Source organism: Bacillus rossius, chromosome 1 (assembly GCF_032445375.1).
Source record: "Bacillus rossius redtenbacheri isolate Brsri chromosome 1, Brsri_v3, whole genome shotgun sequence".
NCBI classification, from domain to species: domain Eukaryota; kingdom Metazoa; phylum Arthropoda; class Insecta; order Phasmatodea; family Bacillidae; genus Bacillus; species Bacillus rossius.
In genome coordinates this window covers 277528146-277542881 of record NC_086330.1, presented here as the reverse complement: position 1 = coordinate 277542881, position 14736 = coordinate 277528146, and the positions used below count along the sequence as shown (strand labels likewise).

At 34.5% G+C, this 14736-nt stretch overlaps 1 protein-coding gene across 3 annotated transcripts in view; it reads right to left on the bottom strand.

Annotated features, from left to right (window-relative positions):
• Positions 1–436: 436 nt before the first annotated feature.
• The window catches only part of LOC134527620 (ABC transporter G family member 20-like), a 197435-nt gene continuing 183135 nt past the window's right edge, over positions 437–14736 (bottom strand). For all 3 annotated transcript variants that reach the window (XM_063360464.1, XM_063360465.1, XM_063360466.1), the window contains exons 13-16: positions 14426–14514; positions 13401–13577; positions 4526–4612; positions 437–2756 (exon numbers count right to left, since the gene is read on the bottom strand). In XM_063360464.1, the coding sequence (XP_063216534.1) occupies positions 2542–2756; positions 4526–4612; positions 13401–13577; positions 14426–14514 (568 nt within the window). In that variant the 3' untranslated portion in view covers positions 437–2541. The remainder of the gene's footprint in view (positions 2757–4525; positions 4613–13400; positions 13578–14425; positions 14515–14736) is intronic.

Here is a 14736-nt window from a genome sequence, read left to right as displayed (position 1 = left end):
CTAACACAGTGCAAACGGCTCAATGCCTCTGCAGGCATTAACACCTGTTTCTCTTATAATATAATTGCAAATCGTACGGAGTTGGGCAAGGCAGGGGTGGGCCACTTGTGATATGTGGTAAGGTGCTTCACCCCACCCCTTACGGTTTAACGAGCATATATTGTATCGTGTCTTGTCCTTGTCTAGTTGGGTTCTATCACCCCCTAAAGCACGAATTTGGACTTATATCGTACTTGACATTTAATATTATCTTGCTTAGAATATATGTAGGCCTACATAGTCTAACTGTTACAAGATAATACTCAATCTATATCAAGAGATTTGATACACTGTAACACATGTATGTTTAATAACCTGTACTTACAATGTTACCAGCATCAGATAAAGATGATACTTCAGTACGATTAGTAAAGAAAGGAAAAAAAATCTAAACACGTGTATGTCTATATATTTAATAACACTTTATTTACATTTCAGTAAGTAAAAAAACACTCCAGCATAAACTATCCCAAAAACAAATGTTAAACAGTAACTGAAATCATGTAATAACCAAATTTTCTTCGTTTGATCATTTCATCGTATAAATCACTAAAAGGGTAAAAAATGAGTGATAAACATTCCAGATGACATTCAAAAGGGAAGACAAATTAGCATTGCAGCAGAAGCTAAATGCATAATCTTTTCATTATTTTGAAATGAACATTTGTGTTTTAAACGAACTCATTATAAATATTGTATGTAAAACTAAAAAATAAATTAAAATATTATTTGAATCTAATAGTGCAGCTTAACAAATTATCGCAACATGATCTTAAAAAATTGAACTGTGAGATTAAAAACTTATTTTGGGCATTAGCTAGCATAAAATGTTTTTCATAATAACTTTAAAATTAATATAAAAACATGTCATTTTCTGTAACGAAGTAAGCAAAACAAATTCTCACTTTTTGCCCATCTTGACCTTCGTATGTTTATTTTGCCACTATATATAATTATGTATGAATATTTCATGACATAATAAATGCTCATCGAAGCACAAACTATAGTTTCTCCACTTAGCTTATAACATTTAACCACCCAAATATAATACTTTTATATAATTTATTATTAGGCTTAAGATGTTTATGGAATCTGTGTTTAGTCTGCATATTGTCTAATGATACCTTTCACATAAACACGATATGGTAAATGTCCATATTATCGACAGTACACACTATGATGAAAACATTGCAAGCAGTTTAATACCGTAATAACGTGACAGCCGAAATTTATTGAGATATAGCACAGTGGTAAGAATCAAATACACCACCCGCTTAACATGTAAGCCAAGCATGGCATTTTTGTTACGTATAAACTGTCAAGTCTATGCTGAGCTGAATGAATGTGACACAAAGCATTGAACTACAAACACAACAGTCGCTGAATGCAGGAATCCGACACAACAAAGAAACTCTATGGAGTATCTGTTTAACTTAATGGAGATGACACAGAGGAGCAGGTACCCAATATACCATCCAATGAATGTAGCGAGTTCGCGTAACCATGGGGACCCACTATCACGTGTTCTGTGCAACTTGTAAGGCTCTCATACTAATGACTTTTGTTGTAACAGCTAGCATGCATTGAACTTATTGGAGGTAACAAAGTAATAGAGACAGAAAAATCCAGCTACTGAATGGAAAGAACCAAAAAAAATCATTCTCCAAGAAGTGAAAGCTGTTCATCGTATGGTCAGCTAGGTAGTAATGATACAGAGCGGAATAATTAGACAACAGCCACTGAACACCAGCTGCCTAAAGTGCCAGTGTAATTAATAAAACCTTTCAAAGGTTCTATTGAACTGGATGAAGATGGCACAAGAAGTTAGGAATATATTGTACCAGCCACTGAACACCAACAGCCAAGCTCGATATGGGTATTATTGTAAATTCTGTCAAGGGTACATTGAACTAGGCGTAAATGACACATGACGGTAGGAATCGACTTCAACAGCCGCCAAGAGCCAAGCATGACATGGTCATTGATATAATCACTGTTGAGGCTATGTTGAACTGATTGGAGATGACACAGGATGGCAGGAATTGACTTCACCAGCTCCTGAACACCAAGAGTCAAATATGACAAGTTTTTTTAACGTACCTCATGTCAAGGGTATGTTGAAATGAACAGATATGACACAGGATGGTAGGAATCCAATGCACCAGCAATTGAACGCTGAGAGCCAAAGATGGCATGATTATTGATGTAACTCATGTCGAGAGTACTTGAAATCGTCAGAGATGACACTGAATGGTAGGTATTGACTGCACCTACCATTGAACATCAATAATCATCCATAGACCTAGTCGTTGATGTAACTCCCATCGAGGGTTATGCTGCTTTGAACAGAGATGACGTAGGACGGTAGGAATCGACTACACTAGCCGCTGAATGCCAAGAGCCAAGCTTGACATGATCATTGATGTAACTCCTGATGAACTGGGCAGAGATGTCGCGCTCGGGGATGTGTCTGTTGATGAGTTCCCGCAATGCGACACCGGGCTACAGCCTGTTGAACCTGATGGAGACGGCGACCAGCGCGACGAAGAGCAGGCACCAGCCACCGGAAGCCGCGAAGCCAGCATAGACCTTCGGGTGCGCCATGGACATCCCCCGTGACGTGATGGACCGCACCGCCTCGACGGGCAGCGTCAGCGGCAGCCACGGAGACGCGGTGGCCAGAGAGGGATGCAAGCCCGCCAGCGGCCACAATATCCCTGCAACACGGCGAGGAGGACAGCTTACTTCCGCGAGGTTTGTGCATTCAATTATGTTTTGGTGATTGTGAACAATTTTAGTCAACCTTTATCATTTCCTAACTTAAAATCTGAATATTTTGTATTTGATGCAACATTATATACTTAAACAAGATTCCACCAAGTAGGCCTACTTTACACGTACCGGGTTATGATTTTAACAATGTATTGCCGTGATGGCTGGGAAGCGAGACCTTGAACGAGCAGTCATGTGGATGGCCACCCGTCACTTCTGCTAGCTTGCAAGTCCCTCCTAGCGCGTGGCACGCAGCGACACACGGGTCTCGTCCGGTAGCCTCTGGCTCTAGCCTCAGAGTTTTTTTTAAAAACTTCGAGGTAAACTAGCTTGAATTTATGTACTTTGACTAGTCGTACATGAATACTTGTAACTTCGCATGTTTTGAAAGATATTTTCTAAGCATGCCAAAATTAAAAAAAAAAAAAAGTTGATGAGTGGGTATCGATCACATAGTTACTGGCCCTTGGTATGTACTAACTACTTTCTCCTCTGCCCTTATGTTTTTTGGTTATTATTTCACGGACCTTAGACATTTTAATTTATAATTAATTAATTTAATTTACCCTGTACTGCTTGGTATCAAATTAAGGACATGAATCGATTGAATCAATAATTATTTAATAAGTGATTTTTTTCTTAATTCTCGGTAAAATATTATGAATTTCCAAAATGGTGGCCAAGATGGAATCGGTAGTTTACTATTAGCTGGTAGATGAGGAATTAAAGCTAATTTTAAGAAATTGTAACAATTTATCAAATAATTTGTTTTTACCAAGAATAATCTTTTTGTTTTTCATCGAGCGATGATCGAAGCAAGGACAAGAAACGATCGAGTCAGTTAATAAATAAAAGGCTAATTTTTTTATGATTTTTTTTAATTTTTCCGAATTTCTAACTTAAAAATTACTAAAAATCAAGATGGCGGCCAAATTGGCTGAAAAGATAGCCATTTCCTGGCAATAAATAATCCCTGCACTCTAGCGAGTAAAAATTAAACTTATATGGAGACAGCGCGCTCTAGCAGACGAAAACAAGGTGGCCACCATGACTTCACACTGGCTGACGTAAAATCTGCCTTGGCATTAGTGGTGGGAGTTCAGTCTAACGGTGGCTTCATTGGAGGAAGGAACTGTTGCCATGTTTTATCGAATGACTTCGCCATGTTCGAAGTCATTACCATTTTATAAATTTTAGTATTAAATAAATCAAATGATTTTATATGAATAAAAATTATTCCTGTTTTCTAGCATAAATGTTACGGATTTTGAAGATGTCGGACGATTTTATAAGTGGCACAATTGTTATATTAAATCATTTTTAATTCATTTTTTAATTTTTTTCCCCATTAACAACGGATAAAAATTACGGAAATTTTATATAGAATTCGTTACGAAAATTGCAACTTTTCTAGAATCCAAGATCGTGACTAACGAAAATTGCAACGATAACATCACAATTCAAAATGACAGAATGTTCTATAATCCAAGATTGGGGAAAACAAAATGGTGGATCCAAAATGGTGGCCATGGTCAAGGTCAAGGTCATCCATTATGGCCGCAGTGATGTCACAAACCAAGGTTGCGGCAGCTCCTCGGCCGAACCTTGCTCCTCGCGGGATACGTGTTTTAAAGGAATTATTTAGAAAAAAAATAACAAAAACAGAACTATCCTGGAAACACGATGCACAAGTTCAATCTGGTGCACAACTCACCGCTCATTAGCAGAAGGGGCATCACGCAACCGTTCGCTAGCAACGCTGCGGCCATCTCACACTGGCAGAATGCTGATATGGCGAAACCTGGAAGAAAGAAAATGATCCAGCTTAAATAATCTCGTATGTAAGCGTACGAATTATGTACGGGAATACTTTCAATTTCATTGGCATAAAATACTTTTTGGAATTAGTTCATTGATTTTACAATTTTTTTTACGTAGTGCTAGAGGGATCAAAGCGTGTAGATGAGCGCTTGTATTGCTATAAGAAAATCCTACCCTGTTACCAATTTAATGTATACGTAATAATTATATTTTTAAGTATAGAAAACTGAGATGTTTACAGTTGTATAAAAAAAAATTTTTCGATTATTTATGTATGAGATATGTAGTTAAAATAAAGTATTTTAACACAAAAGGCTGCCTAAAAACTATTTATTCAAATATAAATAACGTGATTTTAGCTCTTCTTCAGCGCTATAATTAAATAAATAAGTATTTTAAGGCTCTCAAACCTATTTAAAACACTTACAGCAATTATATAAAATTTTATAAAAAAATTACTACTAGTTATGAATATATTACAAAAATCAGAAAACACACGAAATTTTAGAAGCATACATAGATACATGTAATAATTTAGTACACACACCCCTTAAAGTAAAATATCTGTGTATCCATGTCCACCTCTTCACCCTGGTATCCCCTCGCCACCTTTCTGTCGGCGATTTCTCTAACCCCATGTTTGTATTGCTCGGCGCATGCGCCGTAGAAGTTTAAAAATCTTTATAGCGTACTGTCACTTTTCTCTCGGTCTTATTCGACTAACTTAAATTCTTGAATTAACTTCTCCTTTTCTGTTACTTCATATTTTTCCGCAGCCATAATTCTCTTATTAAATATTTTGAGTCTGTGCGACGGGAACCCTCTGTCGACATGGTTTTCTGTGTTTTAATTGCGTAACGATTTCAATTCGTAGTGCAAGGTGGCCGCACAGTAAATTCATATAAATGTCCGTTATCCAGTTTCGAATGCCACCTGTAGTGACTGCAAAGTTTTTTTTTTTACCATGCCGATTCAAGGTAAGTTTGTTTGCACCCTTGTTCAATATTCATTATTTATTTTAATTCATTTGTGTCGTTTTCATCCGTCTCTAGCGATATGCTTATGCCCTTGTTAGGGCCGCCGCGTATTTGTTGTTTGCGTTTCTAGTAGTTGAATTTATTGTATTATTTAACTGCATGTTTCAACGTTTTCTATTTTGTTTTGCGTCCGCATCGTGTGCATGCGCACTCGTCGTATGCCGTTTGATGACGTGGGTTCTGTTTAACTCGTTTAGTATGTGCGTAAACCTTGTACGCTGTTCCACATGTGTGTGATCAGAATTGCCTTAATGCTTGTTTTTGACATTAATGCCACTTTAAAGTTTATCTTTCCTATTACTCGCGTACCTTATTGATGTCGCATGCAAATATGTTTTCTGTGAGTACGCCCATGAGTTGTCGATTCGTAAGAAAACGCTTGCAAGCTGTGAGTTGCAAGTGTGCTTGTTTGTTGCACTGTAATTTCCTCGCCTTATCACTTATTATTAAATTTTGATAATGATGTTTCGAAGGAGAATGTCAGTAGTCATCTAGACTACTATTATTAACATTAACCTTCAAGAACAACAAACTTTTATAAGATTCCTAAATATATTGTTTTGTTAGTGAATAGCATTTTTTAAAGTAGCCAAGTAACAAATTATTTAAATTTTGCTTATTCTGAACAATGCTAGATTCAAAAACGTGTGTTATAAAAATTGTGTAATGCTAAAAGAGCAGAGATATTGTTTGCTTCTATAAAATTTCAGAAATATTATACGCCTTCCTAATAAAACGAATATTTTAGAAGTATTACTTAATATTGTTTACAAAATATTTCATCTCAAAATATATTACTTTGCATAGATGACAAAGTAAATTTATAAATTGTGTTAGAAAATATGTACTTAGAGTCTTTTCTGTAAGAGTAAATGAAATTATAGGCTTCTAGTGCATCGAATGTTCATAAATATTTAATTTTGAAAGAAAGAAACAATAATAATACTATAAAAGCAATGGTTTTGAAACCCCCTTTTTAGTTCGTTTATCTATTCATTTAAGAAAATAAGTTTAACATCTGGTATTTTGTCTCCTGACATACAGTGGCATATAGCCCATAAGTATTTTTATTATTATTGTGATGCCTAAACTCACTCGACTGACATACGTAAACTACAAGTTCATTTTAAGAAATTTTAAAACCTATCTACGAATTATCGTATACGTCTTTGAAAATGAATTTAAGCAACTAGTTTATTGCAAATAATAAAGACAAGTTTTAAATATGAAATCTAAGTTTGTGAATAAAGTTAAATTTAGCATAAATTTGCAACCAAAGTAAAATAAATCACTTTCATAAGATTATTTCATTGAAATAATTAGAAGTAACATGCTTATTTTCAAATTAAGTTTTGTTATAAGTTAGTTATAGATGTTATAGTTATAGAAATTGATGTAGTTATAAATATAATTATAAAAGTTATAGTTGTATAGGCAGTTTATATATTTATAGATAGGTCTAAAGTGTAATAATACCCGCGAGTCAAAATGATATTTTTTTTTTATTTATCGACTATTTTTTTTAAAATACCGAGTACTTCACTTTACTGTCACTGCCCCTTATATGTAGCAGCTCTAGCATACTGACTGTCGTGCGTGTTGCGTAGCTGCCAGGCGCTGCCGATTTTCGTCCTAAATTTGGTTCTGGTAATTTTCTAAAACAGTGAAGTTAACGGTAAAATAGTTACTTTTTTGTTTTATTGAATTTAATACTATCCAGACGCTTAGTGTTTCATTATAAATATTTTCGCTATTATTTGCAATAGACAAGTTGTTCAGATCCAAATAAAAAGGCATATACCAGCTTCAAGAAGCACTCCATAACGTAAGTTATTGTATTTTTTCTCAAGTTACTTATAAAACTGAAGCTGTAGTTTGGCTATTGAATTGAGACACCCAAATAATTACTGCCAGGGTATTTATTTCGTGGCTATTTAAATATATTTTATCATAACGGACAAGTAATAAATTTAAATTTTAATGGCTGGTTAGTGTGATTTAAAGTGTTGGTTATCAATATATCCACTATAACCCGACAAGATAGAGCTGGACCTTTTACTGCGCATGCGCCAGTTCCCGAGTGCAGTTGAGGGGAAGAAGGGGGAGGGAGTGACTCCGCCCTGGCCCTTGTTCGTCGCGTCGGCCCGACTTACACGAACACGGGATCGTATCCACGCAGTTGGCCAGTAGCAAAGTAAACTCTGTACGAAGAAATAACTCTTCGCCGCAGCTTTGCGCGGGCAACACTCAAGTATTTAATACCCTTTGTATGTATGTGAGCTCATCTCACTCAGTCTAAGTTGTACGCCTATTGTTAAGAATGTAAAGAGTAGGGCTAAGTATATAAACAAAAAACTCGCAACGACAAAAGGATGGCAAGAAAAAAATTAAGTTATTTTAAATGTTATAACTATTAAATGAGATTTCTCTATTGGGAACTAGGATTTCGTCAGCTTTTTCCAATACGCCAATCGTCTACAAAGGGAACGTAAGTTATTTAACAAGTTATTTTACAAACACGAATAACAAACTTTACTGTCAATTAAAACAAAGAAGGCAGACGCCCGCACATAAATAAAATAAACGCAGCGAAAAAGTAAATACGGGGCCTGAGATACACATTTTGAGCATTTGACATTATCGGAAAGGATTTGTTATGAATTAAGATGGCTGACACTCCAGACAGAAACGCTAGAAAGTTGAGAGTTTAAAAATCGCTATGATACGGTCTTGCGTCGTTCTTTGTTTAGGAACCATCACATCGTTCAACTGTTGTTTAATTTCTGGAAAACACGATTACCATCCAGACCGCCAGAGTCGGGATTCGAACCCTTTGGCAATTAGTTTTGCAAAGGAATTTTTGCAAAAGTACAAAAACATTTATAACTATGTATAACAGGGAAGTACGGTTAAAATTGATTTGAACGCGACTCACCTATCGCGAGCTCGAGTCTGAGTTCAGACATTCGGCCGTTTCTGTAGCGCTAGATCCTGTGTCTCCCGAAGAACTTTCGCCACATGATGAGTCAAGATTCACTATTATATTGTCGATTTCGATGTCCACTATTGCATCGTTCTTGAAATATTCGGCTTCAATGTTTTTAACGTGATCACAGCACTTTTTCCACTGTTCCACCGTATAGGAACAAAACAACTTCTCACACAGTTTTAGTTTATCGTCCAAAGATGTAGATATTTCCTCGCAAACTTTTGCTTTGAAATCTGCTCACACTAGTTCAATCGGATTCAAATCCGGGTGGTATGGAGGCAAACGAATGGTGTCATGGCCACACTCCTCTATTATTTGATCCACTTTGAATATTTTTGTGCTTTGGTGGGATCTTCACCAAAAGTAGCAAATCGGCTTTGGTCATGTGTGTGGAGAATTGAATGTTGTTGGCTTTTAACCAGTCTTGGATGCCAGATTTCAGAGTAGTGGTCGTAGCCTTTTTATTTATTTGGACATTGTGGTAGCTGGCATTGTCTAGAACTATGACACTATTTTTAGGTAAATTTGTAAGTAGCTTCTGTCTTACCCAGGGAGAAAAATTTTGGTAGTTCATGTCATCATGATAATCGCCAGACTTTTGTTTTGATTTGAAAATTAATAAAGCATTAGAAACGAAGCCTTCTTCTCCACCAGCATGCGCGATTATCAAACGTGGCCCCTTGCCAATTGATTCTGTTACACCTACTTCAGTGCTCGACTGCCAGCAGGAATTAACGCAATGTGTTGCATGTAGGTATGTTTCGTCAACATACACGATATTTCTACCTGCATTTCGATATTTACGAATTGTTTGTAGATACCTCCCCCTCCAAGCAGAAATTTCCGGTTTTTCTACCAAAATCTTTCTTTTTGATTAGCATTTCTTCCAACTAAATCCTATACGTTTTAACAAATGCCGCAAGTACTCTCTACTGCAATTTAAAACTCAGCCCTTTCGTAATGCCCTGGTCAGTTTCTTTAATGTTGGAATTATTTTTCTAGCGGTGTAAAACTCGTTAATTTTCCGCCGTATAGCGCCGCACGTAAAGTCATCTACTTCGATTCTTTTTTTTCGTTCCTTAATCTTTCCCGTGGGAGTAAAAAAACTTAAACTATTTTTGCCCTTTACTTTAACTTCTGCCAAAATTCTTTTTACAGTTGACTGAGAAACCCTTGTTGCAGCACTTGTTGCTTCGACAATGTTGTACTTTAAATTATGTAATTGCTTTTGCTCTTTCAAATGTGTCGCCACATTGTATACAATCTCACGTGCCTGTCCCCGCAACGGCGTGCCGTTTAAAATCAGTGACTTATGACCCGACGTTGATGCCATGGATAGCGTTCAATCGTGTAACTAGGACCGCGAGCTGACGGCACCGGACCACTCTTTCCTAAAAGCGAGCGACAGCTCAACTGGCCCCCACCCCCGCCAGAAGCTTCGGTCACGTGACTGCCACCTCCCTCCCCAGCTCTTCCAAGGTTCTTTTGTAACTTGTGTGATTATAGCAAGATGATATTAACATCTTATTTACATCATCAAATCGCAAACAACGTATTTCTTTAAATATGTTATTTTACTTGTTATTATCTATGTTGAAATTGACCTTTTTTGTGTGCGTGCATAAATATTATGTTTAACTTATACCATATATATACACACAGTATAAACTCTTTATAATGTTACTCGATTTAACGACAAAATCCCTGAAACGTCAAAATTGCTTGACTTTTGGTTGGTTTACCTTGTTTTCTATACAATAGTACACTTTATATAGCGTCACGCTCACTCTATTTAACGACAACAATACGGAATTATAATTCATTAAGCAGTACTTTCTATGTTGCCGAAGTTGATAAGAACTACAGCTGTGTACGTTCTTTTGTTTGCTGTTTTGTTGTTGTATTATCTAGCACGTGTTTACTTCGACTGACGTACCGGAAATTCTAAGAAATGTTGTCTTTTGTTTTAGTAAGTATGTTGAACTTGCACATGTTTACCTCGGTCACCAGACTTTTGTCAAGTTGTTACACGTTATCATTACCGCAGTTGCTTACAAATTTTTGAACTGTAAACATGGCGAGTAAACGAGAATCTTTGTGTATTGAAGAAAAAGATTTATTTATAAGCTCGATATAAGCGGGAGAAAATATCAGTGATGTTGGCAGACGCTTTGGATTTAGCCGCTCTGCCGTGTCTACAATATGAAAAAACAATGAAAAAAACAGATTATACGCAATAAATGTTGTTATTTGTATGAATTTTAATGTTCGTGAGTAAAATGTGTACTTTATTAGTAAATACATATTGTTATAGAATAGTAAAATGATATATTTTATTTCTCTACATTAAACGACCACTCTTCATAACGCCGAAAAATGCTCTGACCGTTAAGTGTCGTTATATAGAGTTTACACTGTATATATATAAATATATTTGTTGCCTATAGTCTATAACAATAATGCCACCACTGTATAAATATGCTAATTCTGCTTTTTTTAAGTTAGATTTTTTCTTTAGAATTTAATTATTACTTATCATATAGAATAATAATATTAAATAGAGAACATTTAATAAAATAATTTTATTCATGTATGATATCAAGCTGGAAAAACTGTTTTACCGTGTTATCTTTTCTTTAGTGGTGCGTATTTTAGATGTTATTGTTGTCTTTAACATTAAAGACCTAACTAATTGTTTAGAAGTTTATAAACCTATTTTTATCTCATTTACCAGTCAAATCTAAAAACAACAACAAAAGATATGAATATTCGTCGAAATGGTTTAGCGAAATATTAGTTATTAGAAGGGGACACTCATGTACCCAAAATAATGAACGGAATAATTCATTTTTACTTTTCTTTAGGAAATATAGTAAAAATGGTAATGGTTATGGTATAAATACATTCTTTCTTCGACGTCTTATATCCCTTATGGTTACGATACAATAACAACAAACATTTATACATAGATAGCTGCAGAAATAATCTTTTGCACAAAACGAAACACATTATAATGTTAGTTATAATGGACTAAAAATTGTATGCCATTGATTTTGCTCAGCTTGAAAAAAATTAATGCTGTGTGGTAAGTAGTGTGTAATAATTATAAATAAATTATTATTTATATCATAAATTCCATTGTAGGGCAAGAATAAGTAAATTATATGCTGAAAGAAATTGTTTCACTTTTGAATAATGTCCAGTTAAATCAATCGTTAACATGTAATATTTTAAACAAACATTTTAAAAAAATAAAATAACATTGAAAACAATCTAGCCAGTACACGCTTTTTCCTATTTATTAAATAAATTTATTGCACTACAATTAATTTATTACATTCAACATTCAGGGTTCTAATTGACTGAAAAATAACATAGTTTAATTAATGACACTGTATAAAGCAAGAGTAAATCTAAAGCTAACTCTACTTAATGCTAACACTGGACTTGTTTAAAGGGTAATCCAAATTAACAATTGAAGCTCGTTTGCTTGGATTACGTGAATTTTAAATGTTATCTACAATTTCATATTTCATTAGAGAAATACTTATTTTGATAGTGCCCAGGCTTTAAACAGGCAATTTTTTTAAATTAATATGATTATAGGAGTTATTCTTAATGCTTATGTTTTAAACATACTTTTAATAAAACAAATTTTTATTATTTTTAAATATTTTGTCAGATTAGAATAATTTAATTTAATGGTTTTAAAAATTTTCAATCCCAAATTTAAATCCTAGAATAACATAGGCTATGTTTTCTTTTAGTACAAAATTAAATGTCCATGTGTGATGTTTTTCATAAAACACATATTTTAGGATATCATTCGTAAATAAATAAAAAATATATGTTTTATATAAAGTGTAGACACCTGAAATTTTCGACTTGTTTGGATAAAGTTATATATTTTCTTTTTTAGATTTATATCCTTTAAATAAATAGTTTTACAACAAAATTTAAATAAAATAAATAATAATATTAAACACTTTATGTATCACACTAATTTCATACACACATATTATTCTACAAATAGAATATAAGTTGGATATTAAGCGTCGGCCACATTATGCAGTTAAATCAGATTACCTGTGTTTTTCTACTCGATGTTTTCTTCTAGGTATTTGTTTACATGTTTGATTTTTATTAATTAACTGAGTGCTTTTTTAAGGTATCTGCATTGTGCACAGTAGGAAAAGTGGTTAAAAGAATATTTAATCAAAAAAACATTTCGGAACTTTTAGGTGCAGTAGGAGAAGTGCAAAACGTGTCTCCAGTCTAAGGTAAGCAAAATCATTAAATAGCACTTATTTAAGTGATGATTCTAGGTATAAAAATTAATTTTAGATTGTGTTATAAATAAAATTCGTAATAGCTTCAAAAATATTGAAATACTGAAAATGTTGCTCCTATAAAGTTTTTAACTTTATAAATTTTCATACTCAAACAAAGATTTTACAGGAATGATTAAAAAATTTTACACAAATAATTTTCAACGATTTCCCAAAAGATTCAGTGTTAATGATTTTTTTCTTCTGTTGCTAAGTAAAAATTAATTTAGGTTAAATGTGTTGCACGATAAAAATTATTGCTAAACATGCATATCTTATATACTTTTCCCCAGAAGGTTAGTTTTAGCACATCTATGGTGAAAATAGACTTCCAAGATAAACTATTTCGTTTGATTATTAAATCCAAAATGTGTATTTTTGAGTGACATGGCCATGACTGAGTCTAGCGCTGACCTAGGAGCATGCCTGACGCGCCCACCACCATGCTCAGCCACCACAACAGCACGGGATTGCCGATGCACTCCAGCTGGAACACGTTGAGTGCGAAGACCTCCAGCACCATTATTTGGCAGGCCAGCACGACAAACTGCGCCAGGAAGTGGGCCAGAACTATCTCCAGCGTTGTGATGCCTGCGGGCGAGAACAAAACCACGCTCTGCTACCACACCAAAACACATCCATATTCTAGAGCGAATTAGAACGTTCAGGCGAGAAGCTAGGATGTGGCTGTGAGCGATATTAACGATATTAATAATTGAAGTCAAAATGAAAACACAACCTATCTGGAATGCCAAAGATTTATCTAGCTACACACAAAGAAATCTGTACTTTTACAAAATATTCATTTGGAAACCATTATCCAAAAAATAGTTTGTAATACTAAATGAATGTAATTGTAATTTTGTACAACACATGGCTATGGTTATTTTTGCATATATGAAATATGTTTTTCGAGATAATACTACATATTACGAAAACTGGCACATAATTTTATATTTTAATTAAAGTATCACACAAGAAGAAATTTTTTAAAACTTTTAAAAGATAACCGAATATTCAACAATTTGACTTTATTTTGTTTTACAGTGCTTATTAATGTGCGCAGTTATTCCTTATTTTCGCCACTTATCAGACTGCCCAATTGCTTGCCCATCCCAGTGGTTTCGCCTTTATAACTGGTGGCCATCTAATAGAGAAGCCATTTCATTATTGGGCCAGGCATTCAGGACACCTTTACAAAATTGCTGTGAGTCGTGTGCCGACAGTGGGAGTGCACTTTAAAGAAACTCGACCAAATATGAAACGCACATGCGATGCAACAAGGGCTTCAAAACACACCTGGTCTTGAAATATTTTGCGAGAAATGCATGCCCAGAATACAACCATTATCCTAAAAAAATATCCAACATTATTTTATTTCTTATATAAATAGTCTGACACCTATGCTTCGCAATGATACTGAAAGTTTGTTTACTTACCAGCTACAATATTTCTGTCGAGGAGTCCTTCTCTTCGCTCGAAAACTATACTGGGTGTGGATAAGGCGACACCCAGGAAGTACACAATACTGAAAAATAAGGATGCGCAAAAAATTTAAAATACAAGTGTAGGTTGTAAAATTCTAAAAAAGATGTGAGTTGTGAATTAAATATTCTTGTATTCACACTGTTTCCATAGAATAGAGTATCATATTTTCGAACAATTAATGCTCGTTGGTTTACCAAACATTTACCAGGGCAAATACTCTTTTATATCCATGCACATTGCTTTTTTAATAAAATAATAATTG